Source organism: Planococcus citri, chromosome 3 (assembly GCF_950023065.1).
Source record: "Planococcus citri chromosome 3, ihPlaCitr1.1, whole genome shotgun sequence".
NCBI lineage: Eukaryota > Metazoa > Arthropoda > Insecta > Hemiptera > Pseudococcidae > Planococcus > Planococcus citri.
This window is the reverse complement of record NC_088679.1, coordinates 67344837-67368401: the sequence shown is the minus strand read 5'-3', so window position 1 is coordinate 67368401 and position 23565 is coordinate 67344837. Positions and strand designations below refer to the sequence as shown.

General features: G+C 33.7%; 2 protein-coding genes and 1 non-coding gene across 9 annotated transcripts in view; 1 reads left to right on the top strand and 2 right to left on the bottom strand.

Moving 5' to 3' along the window:
- dac (dachshund) overlaps window positions 1-23565 on the top strand; it is a 254479-nt gene that overhangs the window by 15665 nt on the left and 215249 nt on the right. The gene's annotated exons all lie outside the window — the stretch shown is intronic.
- Window positions 1-23565, bottom strand: part of Sfmbt (Scm-related gene containing four mbt domains) — a 159168-nt gene that overhangs the window by 92792 nt on the left and 42811 nt on the right. For both annotated transcript variants that reach the window (XM_065354027.1, XM_065354028.1), the window contains exon 2: window positions 12576-12618. In XM_065354027.1, the coding sequence (XP_065210099.1) occupies window positions 12576-12618 (43 nt within the window). The remainder of the gene's footprint in view (window positions 1-12575; window positions 12619-23565) is intronic.
- On the bottom strand, window positions 10592-10666 carry TRNAA-GGC (transfer RNA alanine (anticodon GGC)). The gene has a single exon. It is a non-coding gene; the product is annotated as a tRNA-Ala (tRNA).

Here is a 23565-nt window from a genome sequence, read left to right as displayed (position 1 = left end):
CAAAAATTTCGAACGATTCCTAAATCTTCAAATTCAAAAAAATAAATCCTTTTGGTTTGGATTTTTATCAATGCCAAAGCTGGATTCTGGATTCTCAACAATCTGTTTCGTAAATGCTACTTTCAAAATGAATAATCCCATTTTATCTTTGAGACCTTGAGGGGAAAAAACGAAATTTCTGAACCAAAAAGTTGAAGTTTTTGACCAAAAAATCAACTTCTTTGATCACAAAGTGCGATTTTTTACCCACAATTGCGCTTTTCATCAAAAAGCAGGATCCTTCACAAAAAAAATAGGATTTTTGACCGAAAAAAAATGAGATTTTTTACAACACAGTTCATCTGACCAAAAAAAAAATAGCATTCCGAGACCAAGAAACAGATTTTTGACCAAACATTGAGATTTCAGGCCTAAAAGTAATATTTTGACCAAAAATGAAACTTTTGACTTGGAGATGAGTTTTCTGACAAAAAAAAAAAAATGACGATGAAAAGTTAAAATGAGACTTTTTACATTGAAAGTAAAATTCTAATGACCAAAAAAATTGAATTCTGTGGCCAAAAAACAAATTTTTGACCAAACAATGAAAATTGAAATCCCTGTTCAAAAAGTATGTAAAGTAGGAATTTTTGACCAAAAATTGGACTTTTTACCAAAAAGTAAGATTCTTTACCAGAAAATGAGATTAAGTGACTAAAATACAAAAATCACTATTACTGACTAAGAAATTGAATTTTGTGACCAAAAACAAAGTTTCGTAAAAATGTCAAATTTTGAGAAGAATTGTTTTTTTTTTTCCACAATGGAATTCTCTCTGGTTGAAAAGTCAAAAATTGGACTTTCCATGCACCCAAAATTAAGATTCTTCACCAAAAGCTGAGATTAATTGAAATACAATTACAATTTTTGACCAAAAAAATTGAATTCTGTCACCAAAAAAGGACTTTTGATCAACCAAAAAATGAAATTTTTGACTGAAAAACAATTTTTGATAAAAAAAAATGGAATTCCTTGATTAAGAAGTATGAAAAGTAGGAACTTTGGACCAAAAATTGGACTTACATCAGCTTTACCAGAAAATGAGATTTTACGATTATTGAACAAAAAAATTGAATTCTGTACTTAACCAAAAAACGACTTTTGATCAGTAAAAAATGAAATTTTTGACAGAAAAACAATTTTTGATTAGAAAAATCGAATTCCTTGATTAAAAAGTATGAAAAATAGGAATTTTTGATCAAAATCTGGACTTCACACCAAAAAGTAAAATTCTTCACCAGAAAATGAGATTTTACAACTATTGAATAAAAAAATTGAATTCTGTAACCAAAAAAAGATTTTTGATTAGTAAAAAAATGAAATTTTTGACTGAAAAACAATTTTTGATGAAAAAAAATTGGAATTCCTTGATTAAAAAGTATGAAAAGTAGGAATATATTACCAAAATTTGGACTTTACACCAAAAAGTAAGATTCTTTACCAAAAAATGAGACCAATTAAAATACCTACAACAGTATTACAATTTCTAATCAAGAAAAAAATAATTGGATTCTGTGACCAAACAACAGATTTTTGGCCAAAAATATGTTTTTGACCAAACAGAAAAATTTCTGACCCAAAAATACGTCTTCTTTTTTAATCTAAAATGAAACTTTTGACCAAAAAAAAAGGGGGTTTAACCAGAAAAAAAGGATTTTTGACCAAAAAAATACATACTTATGATCTAAGCGTAAATCACAAAACTAATAGAATTCCTTGATCAAAAAGGAACGACTTTTTGACCTAAAATTAAATTTTATGACCAAAAATTGAATTCTTAAATAGTTTTTAGACCCAATAGTATGATTTTTTACACCAAACAGTAGAATTTTTTGACTAAAATGATAACTACAGTTTAAAAATTGTAAAATAAAAAAAATCTGATTTTTTTTGGCAATTTCAGCAAAAAGATAGCGAAAAAAAGGATGGAGGTCTCAGTGAAAAGTTGCCTTATATCGCTCAAACTGGATTTTTGAGTGTTGGTAACACTGACACGGCATTTGAACGAGGTTGTCTGATCTGTCTTTCAACGAGGAATCTTTCAAGGTGCCCATGGTTTATCATTCTAATTGAAAATTTCATCTCAAATCTTGAAAAGTTGATTTTTGAATGTGTTCTCTTTTCAACAGTTTGAACGGAGATGGAGAGTCTAAATTAAAATTTGAAGAGAAGTAAGAAAAAAGTAAAGAAACCAAAATTCTAAGTGAAGAATAAAATGATTTCTATACAATTTTGGCAAAAACGTACTCAAGTTTTTTTGCCAAAAAGAACAAAAAATCAGACATACTTTTTCATAATTTTATCAAAAAATAGCATTTTCGAGCATTTTGTAAAACTTTTTACAGCAATTTCGAAAAAATCACGACAAGCAGAACTGTTCGAAAATCTTCTCACTTCCACATCACAACAATGACTAAAGCTTACTTAACCCAAAACCCCATAATATATAATCCTTTTCTCCAAATCTTCGGATCATTTTCGCCACATTCAAAATCCACCCAACAATGTCATCCTAAATCCTATTCAATCAACCCCCAGCCAGCACGACACAGTAGATCAAAACACCATCAAACCTCGTATGGTACCTGGCACCACCACCTTCAAAAAAAACCACTCACACTTCAAAGTCAACGTTCAACGTGTAATCTTTCTTTTGGCAACACGAATCAATCGCGAGATGAAACACGACCATGGCATCACATCACGAATAGTGAGGGAGATGCGAAGATGACGTTTTGTCCAAATAACTAATCCAGTATCGTTCAACTCGCGCTGTGTCGGTTTAATAAACAAACGCCGAGCCGCCGTGCAATGACGAAAAAAAAATCTTCATGCTCGAGGTAGAGATTTAATAAAAAATTAAACCATCTCTAGATCTGCTTCTCCGCGGTCTCCCTTATTCCTCGCTGATACTCGTAATAACGTGCAGCGTGCTCCAATAATACAAACCCATGGAGCATTTTGCAGATGTATCCACACCGTCAAATCGTGTATATTTCAATCCTTCGAGTACGATTCAATTGGACCAGAAAAATAGACAGAAGAAAACCATACAAATGAACCGAAAGCAATTCAGCAAATACGAGAGGGATAATTATTGCAACTCATCTCTGCTCATTCACTCATTCACTCGTTCCAGCATGAAAATTTTCCCACCATCGGATAGAAAATCTGCTCGGCACGTACTATACGAGTAGGTAGAGAAATTCAACAAGTAGCAAAACGCAGATAAAAGAGGTTTTTCATGACGGTTGCCAGACGGTTTGTATAAATGTTTTCCCATTTCGCGGAATGCGAGTCGTGTCTGTTGTGTTTTTCCCCAATGGGGATATTTGTGAATGAAATTGTCCCTGTTATTCGTCGTGGCGCTACGTTCCAAAAATAGGGGGAATGTCGACGCTACTACTACGTATACGAGTACGAGTGCGACGGTGTGCTGTCTGCTGCTTTCTCATTTCGACCTGTGTCTGCATCTCTATCTGTTTCTCTTTCTATAATACGCCTTTCCTATTCCATTTCGTTTCCGTTTCTTTTTATTCAACTGTTGATTTTCGTACTGCAGCGAAAGAGAGAGAGACAGAGAGGCGTATTTATAGCAGCGCAAACTCCAAGTTTACCCATTCACTTTCTGCTGTTGTATAGTACACTATCGCCACCGAAAACTCAAAGACAAACCTACCACAGTAGGTCGGTACATTTGTAAAAGGACAAACGGCTTTGCTCGATTCGTTCTCCAGCGATTTATCGAGAATACGTACGAGTTAAAAAAATAGTTATTGGATGAGTGAAAAAAAGGAAACTTCCATTTACAAATTGGAAAAACAATTTTACAATTTTTTTTGACTCGAAATGATGGCTTTCTCCTTATGGTATTAATTCGAAATATCATTCTTTCCAATTTCTCAAAAAAAAAAAAAACTCACATTCGCTCAAAAGTCAAAATTCAATTTTTCCAACTAAAGATTAATTTAAATCAATCTAGAGGGATCTCTCTCCTTCTCCCTCTCACTTGGTCCATTTTGAAGTTACCTAGTTTGATAATGGAAGGGACAAGATTCCATAAAATCATATCGAAAATGAAAATTTTCAACTTTAGAAGACGAGTAAAAAATATTCTACGAAATCCATACCCAAAAATGCGTGAAAATACGAGTAAACAAAAAAACGTCCTCGCTGATAACAAAAATGGAACTTTTCGAAATCTCTGACTTAAAAATGCGAACTTTTCGAAAAGAACAATTGTAGAACGCTTTCACCCTCATATTTTTCGACTTAAATTTTTTTCAAAAAATTCCAAACTCTGCCTCAAAAAGAACTTAAAAAATTTTTCGAATTTGAAACCCAACATATTTCAGCCCAAAATGAATTAAAATTGGCACTTCAGCTCATTTCAAGCGCTTGTAACGATATTTTTTGAACGTTTCCAGAGTAATAAAGTTTTTATGGAGCAAATCCATCGAGAAAAAAAAAGATTTTTTAGGACATAAAATTCCATTTTACCAGCTTCTAGCTAATAAAAAGATTTTAGTGGTTCTTCAAAACGCTTCCAGGCATTTTTGAAGGATTACGAAGAAAACTGTAGAAAATGAACGTCTTGCTGGAGACTCCGAATAACTTGAAATGGTTCAAAACATCGCTTGTGAAGGTTCATCATATTGAAACGAACGTCACTTTTTTATAAATTTCAATTCAGGAGTGTCAGATTCAAAAAATTTCAGAACAAAAATTCGCTAAAAATCGAAAAATCAATTTGGCCGGCTATAATATGGCTATGATGGAAGGGTGGGGAGAGGATGAGAACGTTATTCTTCTAAAAATCTCTTTCTTCATAATTTTTCTCGAAGATCTGACTTCCTAGATTGAAAATTTCGTACATTCATATCTCTCTTCGTATTCATTTTGCAAAAAATAAAATTTTACATTAATGTTCAAAATTCAATTTGGAGTCAACTTTACACCTCAAAGCACCAAGAGTCTCTGAAAATAGATAAAAATCATGAAAAGCGTCACAAAGTTCTCGAAGGGGAATAAAAGTTTTGTATTTGCGAAATTTTAACCATCCTGAAATTCAAAGAAGATTTAATGTTCAGGTTGCTGATTACAAAAAGATGAAGGGGGGGGGGAATGAGCATCCGATGAGATTTTTGAAAAATCACACGTTGAGAACATCTCAGTCGAAGTCATTTTAATACATTTTTCCGGTAATTTTCAGTGATTATTCTTTTTTTGATTTTTTTGGAGGTGTTTTTACAGCATTTCAAAAAGTTTTCCGACACTTTCGCATTCGTCTTAGGGCGATTTCGATGAAAATTGACAGAAAATGCCAAAACGGTCTCTTGTTACAGTAACTAAAAAACGAAAATTTTATGCAATTTTGGCAAAACTTTTTGGTAATTTTGATAAACCACCATTTTTTTTACAATTTTGACACAAGTAGCAATTTTTTTAGTGACAAATCCGAAAATTTTTGAACATTCTGACTAAAAAAAGTTCTTTTTTCGGAAATTTTGGCAGAAACAAAACTGTTTCGGTAATTTTGACAAAAAAAAAGTACTTGATCTTTTTTACGATTTTTACAAAAAAGTGGGACACCTTTTTTCAAAATTTGATTTTTTTCACTTTTTCTAAAATTCACAAATTCATCAAAATTAACTTGAGCATGAATTCGCACTCGATGAATTGTTCTGTAACCACCTTAAACGGTTATTGACCAAAGTAACATGAGCAGAAACTCATTTTTTGTACTTTCAGAACAATTTGAGATTTCGTAGGAAAATATAAAAATCATTGGAGGGTTTGGAATGGTGCAAAACTATTATATTTTTTTTGTGGGAGTTGCATTAATGTTTGCTCAAATTTCACGTCTATTTAGATTTCATTTTCAACATCAGGATGACCTTGACCTGAAATTCATCCATGTCCAGATTTTCAAGGGAGGAAGAGGGGATGAAAACGATCAAAAACGTAGAAACAATTATCAATCTACAAAATTACTGTCCTGGACTAATTTTGAAGAAAAATCAGGGTATTTTGTGTGTGTGTTTTTTTTATATCTCGAGGAATCTTGCATTACAACCCCAATCTTCCAAAATGATCTAAAAAGCTGAAATTTGGCATGTTCTCTTATACAAAACAAAAAAAAAAAAAAATGCCATAGATGCATCTTTTGAGGATTTTGGACCTTTCAACCCCTCCCTGCCTCTTTCCAGCCGCAAAAATTCGAATTTTCCAGTCATTTTATAAAACGATATTTAATTCTGTGTCATGGCTGGAACCTCTCACCCCCTTCAAATTGACCAATCTGGCTGAAAGTCGACATAATGCATTTAAAGAAGGTTCTAGATTCACCTTTCGGAGATTTCAACTTGCCAACCTCTCTCTTTCCCATTTACAGCAATAAAAAAACTAAATTTTCGTGCCATCGTAAGAGCCCCCTCTCCCCTCTATTGACTTACAAGAATGAAATTTGGCTTGAACATTTGAATGTTGATTTGTATACGTTTTTTAGACTTTGGACTCACAAAAAATCAGGTCAATTTTCAACTTTTAAAATTTTGTGTCATTGCTGGAGTTTCTCCTGAGAGACCTAGGGGTCTGAAATTTGACGTAAATATGTTTGGAAAGTACCGTGGATATGCCTCTTTGAGGTTTGAACTATTTAAACCCTCCCTGATCCCATCGATCGACTCACTCCTGCTTTAATGGTTTTCAATTTTGTGTCATCGCTGGAGTCTGTCTTAGAAAACTCGAGGGGGGGGGAATTGAAATTTGACACGTTTCAATACTTCTTTGTCCTTTTTCAAGTGCAAAAAAGTAGACTTTCGTATATCTTTTCCAGCTGTTTTTGTTAATTTTTTATCAATTTTTCAAGGTTTAAAAAAGGGCTCTAAATTTTGATAAAAACTAAAATTTGAAAAAATCCATCAACGAACAACTTTTGCCAAGAGATTTTTTTCAATAGAACTAACAGATTGAGTAATAGGCTTAAAGGCATTTTCGAGACAGATGGAAGAATTTCGCGGAAAGAAAGAAGGTGAAAAATGCCATTGTGCTTAAATTCGAATCATCGAAAACCATTTCCAAAATTAAATTCTCATAAAGTTTCAAACCTTGACTCAGTTTTTTCAATTTTCACTCTGGAATTTGTGTACAAATTACCCATTCGTATCCACTTCATAGACAAAAATATCATTTTGATCGAAAATTCACATCATTGCCCCTGTCAAATCTCTCAAAACCCCATCCAATGACTTTTTCACTCCAAACCACACCTCCAAATATTCCAAAAAATTTCCACCATATTATCATCAATAAAACATACATTTTTACAAAAGCAACAGGATGCCTACGAAGATATCCGATTACTAAACATATTCGAGTAGTCTTCGCGTGGACGCTAAACGCAGGTGTCGATTACTCCCTCCCCATCCTCCCAGTCTTCCTCATCACAGCTAATAAACCAGATCCACCAAACTCCTCTTCGTCTTCGGTGAGAAATACATTCAATAAATTACCTTCATCGTCTTCGAAAGTCGAAACACTCGAAACAAAACAAAAAAAAACAAACCATCAAATCCAGGAAGTTATCGAGCATTTCCACATCCACTTCCAAAGGTGTAAATAATAGATTTCCCATATCAATAATACCTACATATACAATCGTATATAAATACGCTAGATCGATAAAATGATCCCGAGCTCGGCGCCATCTCTGCGGGATGCTTTTCTAAATCGATTCCCACGTATATATGTTAATATACTAATCATCATCATGCAGCTTCTAAACAGATTTATTATACCTATTTTTCGCAATCGCAATGATCATTTTAGCGTCATTCGATCAGAGCGCATATGTTCTTCCGTCGTCCGAAACAGATCCTTTTTTGACCTTCTATACATGCAATTCTGCAGGCTCGAGCAATTGTTACAATATATGTACTCGCGGAGTAATCAATCATACTACGACATTGCATAATATCCCATTCGCCAAAATTACCACCGAATGTCTAGGAAATTTGGCGTATTAACAAAAAAAAAAAAAAAAAATTAAAAGAGAGGCATAATTCGAGTAACACTATAGACGTATATAATATCTCGTATTTTTACATTGTATACGCAAAAGTATAATGCCAAATGTACCTATCTTGTATTTGTATATTGTATATTGAAAAGATGATGATTCGGTAAAGTGGAAAAAAAGATCCAACAAGCGTAAACCACGATGAGTTTTGATTTTTGAATTACCCTCTTTATAGTTATCATTTCACTCGACCGGCGAGTGAGAGTGAGGTCTCCCTAGTCCCTACTAACCCATATAAAACACCAGTAATACAGAAGCTATGCATCGTTGTACTACGAGTACTACAAAGGGTGCTATTCTTACCCTTCTTCACTGCGGGCCACGAACCGAACCATTCCAGAATTGAAACTAGATGTAATATTTTTTTATCAAATATGAAACATTATCCGACACTGCAATGCTAACCGAGGGGGTGAGTTTTATTTACTAAAAATGCACTATGATATAGGCTGGATAGCAGAAAAAAAAACACACTAAATCGAATGAAACACAGGCCTATAATACACAGCTGCGTATATATGTACGTAGTATATCGATTCGAGGGTTTTAGAATTAAAATCCAATAATTACACTCGACATCTGTGTTATTTTTTTCATCTCTTTTCCGATTCACTCCCTCGTCGTCTCATCTTCTCAGCTCACTCTCTCGCGTTCAATTATCTGGCCGGAATTTTTAATTGATGGTTGTTTTTTTTTCACTCATTTTGGTGAAGTAATTAAACCGCTGAGCTGCTGCGCTGATTTATACGCTTCGAATGTTTTATATAAATGATGTAGGTATAGGTATATCTGAAATTTCATTTTTTTTTTACTAAACTGATCAAAATCATTCGAATCTTTAGCTAATCGAAGTAATCTTGGCGTATTTATTTCTTAGACGATCTATAAGAACGAGAAACAAAGAATTTCATGATAGATGATTCTTCATAAGTATACTGAAACCAGAAACAATCGCATGTATATTTCCAGGAAGATGTTATATGAATAAAAATTACACAATCATCCTCAAGTACCTACACATAAGAGTACATTTCATATATGATAATGTAGTGTACGATTCTCATTTCCGAATTATTCGTTTGCACTGCGGTATAATTAAGTGTATACCTATTATACGTTTATGTATAGTGTGGTTGTTCTGCCACTTGACTTAAGACCACTCTTCTTCTCTCCTCATTCACCCGCCTACCAGAAAACACGACGATAAATTTATTACATCTTCTCTCATTAAGAACGACAACGAGTGTTTTTTCTTCTTCGCTCTTTGTTCATTCTATAAGTAGTTGGTAGGTATACATTCAAAAGGTGTTAAGTTGGTGGTGATTTTACGAGATTCGTGTTGTTTTTTTTTTCATTTTAATGTTTCATACACTTAAGAATCGACTCGAGTATAATTATTCAGATATATTTAATCGCGTAAAAATCATTTTCCGGTACATTTTGATATACGCAAAGAAGCTGTGAAACGATAAGATGTACGAGAATCCTCCAAAATTTTTCAAACTGGCTCGAAAAATTGACTAAAATGAAACCAAAATGGAGCCGAAATTCTCAACTTGAGGTTTCCCAGTTCATTAAAAACTTCATTAATTTGTCAGGAGGGGGGGGGGAGGTGCTGAATTTTCAGATGAAAGAAATAAAATACAAAATAAGACCAAAATATAGGCTACTAGTTTTCAAACGAAATTCACAAAAAAATTGATCCGAAGTGTTCTCTCAAACAGCTGAACTTGGCCAAAAGTCACTCAGAGAATGCAGGACCGTTGAGGGGGAGGAGGGGAAAGAAGGCAGTTCGCCCCGGGCCCGGCAAAATAAGGGCCCGTGATAAAAAAAAAATATAATTTTTTTAGTTCTAAAAACACAAATTTTTGAAAGTTTTCGCCCTCGCTTCGCTTGAGCCTGTTCTCTTTTCTTTAATTTTCAATAATAACTTCCTAAAAAAAAAATACGAGTTCAAATTCTAAAATTGAAAAAAACGAAAAATCAACTCCTCGTCGCATTGAAAAAAAGCCTCGTTTTTAGGCATCTCGAAATGAAAATTTTCAAAAGCTCACAAATTTAATCACATTCAAAACCTCCAAAAATCCAAAAAAGAAAATAAAAATTTTCAGAATTCCTAAAAAATATGAATATTACATCAATTGACAAATTGATTTTTCCCACTTCAGTCGAAAGCAACACCCCCTCCTTCCCCCCCACCTGGAATGACAATGTTGGCAAAAATTAACACTTTTTGACACTTTTGACAAAAATGGAACCCTTTTGACAATTTTAACAAAAATTGACACTTTTTTGACAATTTTGGCAAAAATTGACACTTTTTCACCTTTTGACAAACTACTAAGTACAGGTAGGCAACCTGCAGGAAATTACTTTTAGGCCAGTGAGATAATTCAAATAAGAAGAAGTCTCTTTTCTTTTACTGACCTATAATTGACCTGTTTTCTAATGCATCTAACATACGAAAAATTCGTGCCCAGCCTGGGAATCGAACCCAGGCCCTCCGGATTGCCGGTCCAGTGTGCATTCCACTACACCACTGAGGCAACGAGATTAATCGCCGTTTTAGATGCATTATCAAACAAGGTACGTTTCCGAGACCAGTACAAAGACTAGGTAAAGAAAAGAGACTTCTTCTTTTGACAAAAATAGACCCTTTTTGACAATTTTGACAAAAATAGACAATTTTTGACAAATTTTGACCAAAAATTGACACATTTTGACAAAAATTGACACATTACAAAAATGGACACATTTTGACAATTTTAACAAAAATTGACATTTTTTGACAATGTTGGCAAAAATTGACATTTTTTGACACTTTTGACAAAAATGGAACCCTTTTGACAATTTTAACAAAAATTGACACTTTTTTGACAATTTTGGCAAAAATTGAACTTTTAGACAAAAATGGACCATTTTTGACAATTTTCACAAAAATAGACACTTTTTGACAATTTTGACAAAAATAGACACTTTCTGACACTTCCGACAAAAATGGACACCATTTGACAATTTTGAGGAAAAAATTGGCATTTTTTGACAATTTTCGCAAAAATTATCTAACATTTTTGGCACTTTTACAAAAATGGACCCCCTTTTGACAATTTTAACAAAAAATTACACTTTTGGATAATTTTGACAAAAATTAACACTTTTTGACAATTTTGGCAAAAATAGACACTTTTTGACACTTTCGACGAAAATGGGCACTTTTTTTCAATTTTGACACATTTTGGCAAAAATGGACATATTTTGACAATGATTGAAAAATTGATTTTAAAAAAAAACATCAAAGTGAATTAAATGTTAAAAAAATTACAAAAATGTCACAAAAACTGAAAAATCGCCATAAAATCTTCTGAAAATTATCATAAAAATCATTGAAAATCACAAATAGAAATTCTTGAAAAGAAAATTGCTTAAAAAGCTGGCAAATTGCCATAAAAGTAGTTGCAAAGACAAAACGTCGATAAGAAATCACAAAATTTAAAAAAATTCTCATAAAAAACGTGTTAAAAAGATGAAAAAGACTGCTGAAAATTTGGTGGGAAAAATTGATCCAAAATTACCAAAAATTAGTACTTATCATCAGAACTGCAAAATCACCAAAAAAATTAAGTTACCAGAGACGTGACGAAGTGATTACTGATTAGTCATGTGGGAGGGAGGGGGGGTGAAATTTTCATCAAGTTTTCACCTCAGACCCCCCCCCCCATCCCCCAGATTTTTCCTGTGGTTCGAACAAATTTTGGACGGGAGTTGGAAACAAAAATGTTGAATAATTTAAAATTTCACAATTCTTTATTTTTTCAGGACAAAATTTTATGTTTTCAAAAAGAACCAATTTTGGCAAAAATTATAAAAATTGTTTGCGAATTTTTGATGAAAAAGCACTTACGTATTTTTTTGATATTTTAGCCAAAAGTTCGGGCTTCTTGGCAATTTTTTGGCTGGAATGAAGAGATCTTATATTTTGGGAAATTTCAAAGTAAAACAACATTTTGTATTTTTGATGTGAGAAGTCAATTTTTCTTCGCGAGAGCGAATGCTTCTGAAAATTCATAATTCAAGAAATAAAAACCCAATGGTTTTTCATAATTCTGTCAATTGGATTTGATTCTTCTGTTAATTTGCTTGCACTTATTCAATGAGAACAAGCCCTCTTTATGCCCAGAATTTTCTAAATCACTTTCAGGACTATATAAGCGGGCAAAACTCTACATGCATATGCAGCTATTGCAGAGAATTTTTGTCAAAATAAACACAGCATCTCATATGGTCTTAGCCTATAAACATTCGGCCAATCAATTCGATCAATTAGCCGTTGATCTAGGGATTTCACGTCTAGTTCGTTCAACAATCAATATTGAGATTTGACCCCAAAAAGTTTTCGTAAATAAGTAGGTATACGTAATTTAAAAACAATTAGAATGGGGAAAGTCAATTTACTCACCAGTTATCAGGAATGTTCCCGCAGGACTGAATTTCGTGATTTTCTGAAACAAAACAAACGAAAGCTTCGATTAAAATTCCTTCCATCACGAGTTCACAGTCATACTGCAAAAAAGCCTGTAGTACAAGATCCTTGAAAAAAATCAAATTGAATTAAATTACTGCACATGAAAATTTCAAATGGCCAATACGATTGTTCAAATTAAGCAGGTGCCTACTTTTTTCCAGGCACATTTTATGCAATATATTTATCAACAATTCACCCCTTTCCTTCTCACACATCTATCCACCCTAGGTACACAATACACATACAAATCAATCCAACGACGAGCTTCAGACTTTTCAAAAAAATAGACCATTAACCTTGATTTTTGTACAATACCTTCGAGTACAACACGCGTGTTTCAGTAACTTTTTCACACACAAATAAAAAAATGCTAATTTTTAAAAACACACTCGTCTTAATACGACACTAAGTATGGTAATATTTTTGACGAATGTATCGTAGAGAGAAAAAAAAAATAGCCGAATCGTGAGCTGTAATCGGTGTTGAACAAAAAACTCGTGTTTGTTTTCAAATATTCGTCATGTACTTGTAAGTACAATGTGTAATTATAGTACAACTTCTCATTAGCATTTAATTCAACGTATGTATTTTCCTACCAATTTACAAATAATTAAAACAATTCGAGTATTCGATTAAGAAAACCAAAAAAAAAAAAAAAGAAACAAATACTCATTAATTTTTGGTTGTAATAAAAATTCATTAGCTTTCGACTCTTGGTACGTATAATACTCGTAAGTACCCAAAGATACAATACTACTCGAATACGAAGTAGTCTTCAACACTCCCACACAAATTATCACAATTCTTCACCTTCTTCTAAATCATATTCAACACCTTTTTTTTTTTAGATGATTCTACCCTTAAATTTTGAAAAATTACACCTCGTTTGAACCATCAATTAACCCTATAACTCGACCATTGCCTCGATTAACAGTTATACTCGTACAAACTTCCTCATCAGCAGATAAACTCGCAGATCTAGGCCTACTAAGTCGATCTCGATACAGAAGGAGGAAATACACAAACACTAGACCATCATTCGAGTCTTTATTGTGGCGGACTGAAGTCGGAAGAATTTCCACCTACTACCACAATTCATTATAAAGTATTAAATGTTATGGGTCAGTTATGGTTCATTACGCTCGAACAAGGTTAACCCAAACGTAAATTATATAAGGAGACCGATGATGCTGGCTAGCGATGGTGCATCGTGCCCGCCTTCACCACCTTCTCCTCAATGGTCGATTGCTCCTCGCATCACCGTTACCCATATCCCATATGTACTCGATAATCATGCACTATAGACTTATATTCTGTTGAGCAAATTTTTTTCACATATGCATATTATAATATCGTGATTAAATCGCGTCAAGTTTTCGCATATACGCGATATTATCGTCTAATTGGCCCGGTTTATCGGGGTTTAAGGTTTCCGCGACTCCGCGTGCATATTTAATTGACGACCATGTACACCTCACCCACCATACTATATACTTGTACACAGTACACAATGTACTAAGAACACGTATGTATGTATCCTGTCCTGTACCCAAACATACACACACGTTCTCTCTGTTTTACATGTCTAAACACCACTGGCTGCAGCGAAAGGGGGACAGCTCCACTCTAAATTAGAGCCAGTTGCTTTTGCATTTATCGTTTGCAAATGTGTAATATACGTACGAGAGTAATTTGCCAGCTTTAAATGGTTCTTTTGGTAGACTCGTATACACATGTAAGGTTTCACTGTTGCGTGAAAATACACATTTATTTTTTTTTCGTGAGCTGCATGCGGAAGTTTTTGGCCTTGTTTTCCTTCTTCCAAAACGATACAAATTTAGTACCTAGCCAGAGTTCAGATGTAAGCACTCAACTTACCTGTATAGGCTCATCGTACATTGTATTACATACCTACGTGCAAATTTATATTCAATTTTAGTTGTGTTCTCGCCCCTGTCCCCCCTTAACTTGGTACCGGTTTGATTAGAGCGCCATTAATTCATACGATGAGTTAATTTTTCGCGAGAGCACGAATGTAGTGTATAGTTTTTTTGTTACTTCGTGGTAGCGGTTGCTGTAATAACGGAAACACAAATCAAAAAAACATGACAGTACAAGCAATTTAAGGAATATAATGTCCAATTACATGGCAGACCACTAGGGTGGGCAAATTATTGGTATGTCCGAGGAGGAGCGTGGAAAAGTTATAAGAAAGCCTACTCTTTATAAATCCTCGAGTATTTTAACTTGGTTTGCTAAACCTACCTATCGATCATTTTTGAAACCGATTGTTTCTTTTGATCGGAATATAAAATCAGAAATCAATCGATCAAAAATATCCATTTTTGAAAAAAATATGTATCTAGGTACTTGGGTAATTTTGGCCATTTTTTTCAAACAGAAACGAACGCGACTTTGCAGGGCCATCGAGAGGGGGGCGAAGTGGGCAGTTTGCTCCGGGCCTGCACTTTCTGGAGGATCCTGCAAAAGAAGGACCTGTGATGAAAGAAGAACCTTACTTTCTTATCTTTTTCAAAATTGCAATTTCTAAAAAAAATATTATTCAATTTTTAAAATAAACACCTTGCAAAAAAAATCGTTTTTAGTTCTCTCCAAATACAAATTTTCAAAAGTTTTCACCTTCTCTTCGCTCGGACTCATCTTATTTTTCTTTCTCAAAACTATAACTTCTTTTAAAAAACACATCGTTTTTAGTCCTCTCAAAAATCAAATTTAAAAAAAAATCGCATTTGGGCTTCCAAAAATCCCCCATACCTGCTCCTTATCGATTTTAGATTCGATTAATCGATTTTTGATAATGATTGAATTTCGATCAGAAGGTCTACTTTTATGACTACATACACGATATTTGATTTCGAGACACGATTTTTAATAATGATGATTGAGTTTTATTGGGGAGATCGAATCAAAAATGAAGTTGGCTTCTTCAAATTTCGCTCAAAGTCTTCTCAATTACTTCCAATTCCGTTCGATCTCCTACTCTTTTTTCACCACTCATTTTAGTCAGAAACAACAGCATTACTTCTGTTTTCCTGCTGCGTTTGACTCACCTGGAAAAAAATGTTGGTTTAGGGGTCGATCAATAAGCTTCATTTCACACGAAGCAATATCGATCTATGCATTACATACTTTTGAAATAGCCTTCGTAGCTCCTTCTCAAAGAAACAATTTTTAAAATGGAGTCTCGCCCTTGAGGGAACAAGCAGTCGCAATTTTAATCAAAACTCAAGAAAATATATAAAAGGGAAGTGCCATATTAACAATATTATATTTTCGCTGATTTAAATGTATTGAGTTAGAATATTGACTCAATTTGTCGATCCAACACCTGTGACCCCCCCCCCCCCCCCTTCAAACTGTCAAAATACCAAATAATTGAAAATGCCAAGTAACACATACTTGGTTTTCGAGAAAACTGGGTGAGAATTTTCACTTAGGGTGTGATCACTACTCTAAGTGCTTTTTCAGGCCTGCTCTTTCCATTTCGAAATTTTCGAATACCAGTCTATTTTTTGAATTAGACCCCTTTCTATTTTTCAAAAACTATTCAAACCGACAGAAATATTGAGAGTAGAGAATTCCAATTTAAAATTTTCAAAATAATAAAAAAATACCAGAATTTGATCAAAGTGAGATATGAAGCTGAAATTCGGTTTGAACTTGTAAATTTAGGTTCCCGAATCGATTGAAAGTGATCTCGAATTATTTTAGGGCATCAAGTAGACTTTTGGAAACCCCTGGTTTTTCTTATTCAGCGTTTAAAAATTAAATTATTTTTATTTTTTGATGTTTTAATTAATTTGAGCACCATATTTCAAAACCAATCACTCACAAATTCATTTATATTCTGAAAATTATGAAACATCACACCAAGGAAATGAATACAAAACTAAAAAACCAGCTGGAGGCTCTAGAATTACTCGAAATTGCCACCAATCGATTGGGGAGATCGAAAATAACGCACGTGAAATGAATTTTCGTATTTTATACCTGCTATTTCTAATCAAATTTTGATTTAATTCATCAACTAAATTATTTTGAATTTTCCGAAATTTAACAAAAAATAACTTCAATAAATATAGCAATATTTCTTTCAAATTTCTCGCTGCAGCTTCTTCTCAAGTTTTTTTTTTTTTTAATAGGCTTTGGGAAACTTTTCAGAAGATTCAGTCTAGTCCATTATTGGTCGTGAATCAAAAATTATCAAGATTCTTTATGTCAATTAACTTCCAAAATCGAACATGTGAACTACTGCAATGAAAAATCATATAGTTACCTGATGTTATAGCTTCAAAATCCATTCAACTCTTCAGATGGTTAATTGGAAACGATTCCAACTGAAAACTACAGGTTTTTTGGTGGGGGGAGGGGGGGTAAGAAGGAGAGATTTATCTGACTCCAAAGGATAATTTTGGGACCTACATGATGGCAGTAGTAATTTCAAAAAATTTACGTAGGTATTCCATAATTTCCCGTCTTAGAGGAGAAGGAGGAGGAGGAGGAAGGGGAGTGAAATACAATTGGTCTACAAAACTTCGATTATTTGAGTAACCCCCCCCCCCCCCCTAAAATACCCAATACCAAAGGAAGAGTAAGACAACAATAATTTAAATCTAAATTCGTTGAAAACACATCACACGATGAAAAAAGTTGAAGAAGAAGGTGGAGGAGGAAGAGGTAGAAGACGATCATTTCTCAATTGGAAATAGAATTTTTTTTCAACATTTTGAGAACAAAAATTACTATACAGGGTGTCCCAAAAAATTTTCAGTGTAAATTTCATCTTTTCAGCGAATTTTTCACGTTTTGTACGGCTTGACCACTCCCTCTCCCCCCCCCCATTTCTTCAACTACTCAAATCAATCAAAATTATTCATCTGTTTGAACAGTTTCGTCAATTTTTCGAATTTGTAAACGAAGTTGTAATTTTAAAAAATTCATCTTGAGCTGATCTCACGATTCTACACCTTCTAGATTACCTGTTTTTCGCTCAATTTTCATTTTTCATGATCCTTACGACCTTATGTGATACCTTCGAAGTTCCTTCTTCCAAATCCCAAAATACCAAGAGTGCCTCCAAGTCTAAATTCATGATAGCTATCTGGCTTTTTTCAATGAATTATTCCTCATGTTCACGATGCAATTTTCGTACTACCGCAATGAAAATGAATTCGATGACCTTGAACGATATAAAATCGATTTAGTGTAAAATTTCCTTCTGCGTTGCCCAGAACAGGTTATCTAGAAGAAGAGCAAATTGATATAAAAGATATAGGTAGTCGATAAAGCACACCTGCAAAGTACTGCGAACTGACCTAGCAGCAGCTAAAATTTAAAAACCAGTTCATTGATGTATATGTAAAATATCTACCCGCTACATAAGTACACATAAGTTATGTATCTATAGACCTATAGACAGAAGAAGAAACCCGACGTTCTCGAGGTATTTCTTGGATACTGCTTGACGAATCGAAGCCTCCAAGAGTGTCTCGGACTGTCATAAGACTAATTACTCGAGCTGACAAAAGAAATCGAGACGAGTGAATAAAGAAAATGAAAAAAAAAAGAGTAAAGTAAATATAACGTGTTAAACAAACACAGGTAGCTATACACAGCAGTGGCAATCGTATCATTGAAATACATTGTTTCCGATTGTTTACGGGCGTTACAAATAATAGAATAAGGTGTAAAGGTATCAAAGAGAATACCCACAAAAGGGAATAAAAAAGCAGATAATATAAAAGAGACACACAGAGAGAGAGAGAGAAGAAGTCCTTATACCTACACACCTTTTCACAGTCGTCTGATCGCGCTGCACTGCGCCAACCCATCAACAAACCTAACGCGTATTTAATGTCAAAAGTCAATAAATAATCGAAGATTGTGTTTATTTTTCAAAATGAACCGTATCTCGCGCAGTCGACGAATGCTCAATTATTTATTTTCAAATCGGTTTTTTTCTCTTCACCACACTTTGGCCACGGCGTGCTCGTGATGGACGCGGACGCGCTAGGCAATCAAAAAAACCACGCTAGTACCTAATAAATGATATGAGCCGAGAGATGGAAGCCAGTTGCACCGGAACGAATGAAATTGGAATCGTCTTGGCTTTGCGCTATTTCCAAATTATTAAAGTCCATTGTACGCGTATTCTCTTTTGTTCGATTAACTCGCGGTTACCGCGATGATGTTTGTTTTATATAACGATCGACGACGACGCGACCAGAAGAGTGTAATGTTATAAAATGAAAAAAAAAAAAAAAATTAAATAAAAAGAATTTTAAATGTATACAAAAAGATAATAAATAATAAACGGACTCGGAAACTGAACGGGGAGTTGAAAAAAAAAACTATTGGAAAATTATTTTACGTGTATATACGTCGAATTATAATAAGCGTATTTTTTTCCACTTGTTGTACTATAGGTAGGAAGGTACATAGCTTCATCTTCTATGGTCTCTCTTTTGTTTGCTGTTAGCTGTGAAATGTCGCCATCGTCTTTTTTATTTTTGTTTAACTTATTATGAATTTTTTTTCTTTCTTCTTTCTTCATCGCCGTCACCTCTCATCTTATATACTTGTATGTGTATATTCTCTCGAGCCTTCATCTTTTTTCAAAATAATCGATTACGTTTTATAATATAAGTATAAGATAGGAATACGTGATCTGGAAACGCACTCTTAATACTCGGCTGTCTCACTCTCTTTTCCATTGGCCCTATCAATGAATTCATTCTCTAATAATTCGATGTGTCGAACAATTCGTGTATATGTCTACATGAACATATTATGTTTTGTTTGTTTTTCAATGTGTATAATGTACGAGCTACTGCTTATACTACCTCATCGACTACCTGCGATCGATGTTGATTTTAAAAGAGAGAAAAAAAGAGGAGAGACAATGATGAGGGAAAAAATTGAGATGATCGCGCGTATATTGTGTGTATTTCGTCGCACAAATAAGTATATACAGCATGCCGCTTCGAACAAACGCGTTAATGGTATTATAAAACACATATTGGTAAACGTGATGAGTATTGTGTGCCGACGAACACTTTGGAATTAAGTTTTAAAAAAAACATAGAGTCATTTTCATTTAATTTTTCCTCGCAACGATAACCCGTTTGCCTATCTACCTGCTATATACCGAGATACAGCCATACTTATGTCAGTTTTCATTTTTTTCCTACCTTAATACGCTCTGGAATACCCTCAAATACTAGAACTAGGTACTAATCAGTCGATGAAAAGTTATCAACATATTATCATTATTGAAGTACTCGAGAGAATGATTTTATCCATCTAATTGTAGTACTATACTCGTAGTACCCGGTCTTATCAATTTCAACCATTCGTACATTATTCAATTGTTCCGCGAGCTTTATGATGATCGAAAAGACCGACAGTTTGTTTCCTACCAGGCCACGTGGCTGTTTATAGAGGCCAGCCTTCCGCCAAAGACTACCCAGTCATCAGTGAAACATATTATGAATCATTGCACTAGCGTCGTCAGCTCACGAAACCCCTCGCCTTTAATCTTCTGAAATAAATGATTGAAAAAATTAATCTCGAAGTTTAGAGAAAGAAAAAAACAACTGTTATTGATTCGGGTGTAATTTTAAGGGAAATATTACATAAATCTCGAGCAGAGATGATTTTATCGACAAACTGACCTCAAATCTGAATTCAGCGTGGTCGAAAACCATACAATCGATATGTAACAACATTTCTTATCATATGCATGACCTTGACCTTATTATCACCCCCCCCCCCCCCCCCCCCCCGGAAACTCTCAGGTGACTTCAAATGTACCTCTGTTAGCATAAGGATGTGCAATGTGAACCAGCAATTGACACTGAATTTGAATTCAGAAGGGTCAACTGTAATAAAATCTCTACATGTAATTCACGTTTATCAAATAAAAATGACCTTGACCTTTCATTCGCCTTTTTATCAGCTCAAAGGTCATATCAAAGAATATTGACCAGAAATTGACTTAGAATTAGAATTCAGAATATAGCAAACCGCTATAAAATCTTTTCTATGGCGAAAAATGACATTGATGTTTTATCAGCCTTTTTATCAACTTCAAGGTCACATCAAACATATTCTGCAATATCTTTAAAATAAAATTTTGATTTAAAATCAATTTCGTAGGTACAGTATTTGAATTCAAAATGGGCAACTGCTATAAAATTTTTATAAGTGACTCGCTTGATCTGATAAAAATGACCATGACCTTTTTATCAGCTCTAAGGTCATCTCAAACATACTTGTAGCATCTTCAGATATTAAAGACTAAAAATTGGTATTGAATTTGAGTTCAGAATGTCCAACTCCATTTATAAAATCTATATTCTTTTATGTAAGGTGTACTAGTTTGGTTCCCTCATACTAAAAATTTTATAAAAGAGCTTGAAAAAATTCAAAATAGATTTTTGAAATACCTATATCTAAAGACTTTTGAGTATTATCCTTACGACCTATCACAAAAAGAGCTTTTGGAAGGGTTTGAAGTGGATCCGTTGGAAAAAAGAAGAGAAACAATTGCATTAATGTTCCTATATGATCTCATCCACTGTAACATAAATGACAGTAACCTTTTGGGAAAAATCAATTTCTGGGCCCCAAAAATCCACTCCAGGCAGAAAAAAATATTCTCCTTAAACAGTTACAACACATTCAGGATGAAGGTATCTCCTATGAACAATGTCATGGGTATCTCTGACGCTTTCCTCTGTAGGTGTGCAGATGCTGATATTTTTAGTATGGGTAGATCTGCTTTCAGGCGTGCGGTGAGGATGGCATGGGAGTAGGAGTGGGGGTGCAATGGGAGTTGTTTGTGAACCATTTCATAATCTGTATCTTTTCCTTTGGTTTTATATGTTTTTTTTTTTTTTTTTTTTTTTTTTTTTTAATAAGTAGGTATTTCTTCTGTTTGGTGTTATACCTTTTTGCTTATTTCTTACCTTCTCTTTTATATAGGAAGAACATACATTTGTAAATATTTCTTTTGTTTTTTTCTCCTTTTTGCTCGCTTTTGTATTTTTATATTTCTCAAACTTGTTTCTCTGGAGCAAATCATAGTCTTATCTCTTTAATTATAAATGGTCTCTCCTGTAATTGGCTTTAGCTGTTGGAGAGACCTTAATTGTAAAATAAAATTTTAAAAAAAATATATATATATTAAATAAAAATGACCTTGACCTTCTATTGACCTTTTTGTCAACTTGAAGGTCATCAAACATATTCGTAGCATATTTAGATCATAATATTATTGACTTTGAATTCGAATTCAGAATACAGCAAACCGCTATAAAATCCTGTCTGTGTTGAAAAATTACCATTGATATTTTATCAGCCTTTTTATCAACTTCAAGGTCACCTCAAACATATTTTGCAATATCTTCGATCTTTGAAACATAATTTCGATTGAAAATAAATTTCGAATTAGAATTCAGAGGGGTCAACTGCTACAAAATCTTCATAAGTGGTGCACCTTATCGGATAAAAATGACCTTGACCTTTACTTGACCTTTTCATCAGTTTGAAGATTATCACAAACATACTTGTAGTATCTTTAGATCATAATATTGACTAAAAATTGGCATTGAATTTGAATTCAGAATGGCCAACTCTTATAAAACATTTATACACAATTGACTTTGCCAAATAAAAATGACCTCTTAGTCTTTTATTGACTTTTTTATCAGCTTAAAGATGATCTCAAACGCATGTGAAGCATCTTTAGATCATAATTTATTGACCAGAAATTGACTATGAATTTGAATTCAGAATATTAGTAAACCTCTATAAAATCGTTTTACAATATTGCAAAAATGGCATTAACCTTTTATCAAATTTTTTTATCAACTTCAAGATGACCTCAACCTCAAATATTTTGAAGGCAAATTGACCAGCGGCTGGAATTTTGGGATCGACCAGTGTAAAAGTTTGTCATTGAGGTTCAGAACATTCTTGACAACATTTTAAAATCACTAAAGCCCACCTCAACCCTTTCAAAGGGTCGAAATTGACGTTTTCGTCAAAAATTTCTATACTTGGAAGTATCCAGTCAAATCAGCGTTTAATGGCCCCATCAATGCCTTCAAAACTGCAAAAAAACCGCTTTTTTTTACGATTTTTCCCGCCTAAAATGATCACAATTTCATCAAAAACGCTCAACTACACCACTAACCAAAATTTATAGACCACATTTGTCAATTTTTTCCACTCACGACATATTCATTCAACGTTCGAAATGATTTAAGAATATGGCTCAGAATGGGAGGAGAGAGAAGAACCAGGAAGGGTCTTTGTACGTAACAAAATTTAAATGGCCGAAAAAGTAAAGAAAGGTACATTTTTATGCAAATTATTGCGCCATTATGAAGTATTTCCTTTCGTAAAAGAGTGAGAAGTTGATACAAATTAAGGCGTATGCTTACGTAGTACGTACACATTGCGTATACCTACCTATATCGGAAATATAACGACACGTTTTATTCGCCCTCGAGTTATATAAATTACAATATTATACGTCAAAGTTGGAATAAAACACGAAATACGCGTAAGAAGTGAATTGTCCATTTTTTTTAAAAAAGGGAGAAAGAGAGAGAGAGCGAGCTTAACACTCTGCTGTAAAATAAACCTAACGTGATCAAATGTAATTACTACAAGAGGTGAGGTGACCAAGGTACATGGTGTGGTTACAAAATTAAATTTAACTAAATAAGATAACGTATAAAGTTTTCTTTTCGTTTGAAATTTTTATATTAAAATAAACCGTTTTATAGCGAATATTTTTTTTAAAAAAATAATTAAATTATCGCAGTCGCGTGTTTTCTATACCTTGACTGAAAAAAAATCCTCTTATTGTATATGTAGGTAATAGATCCGCAAA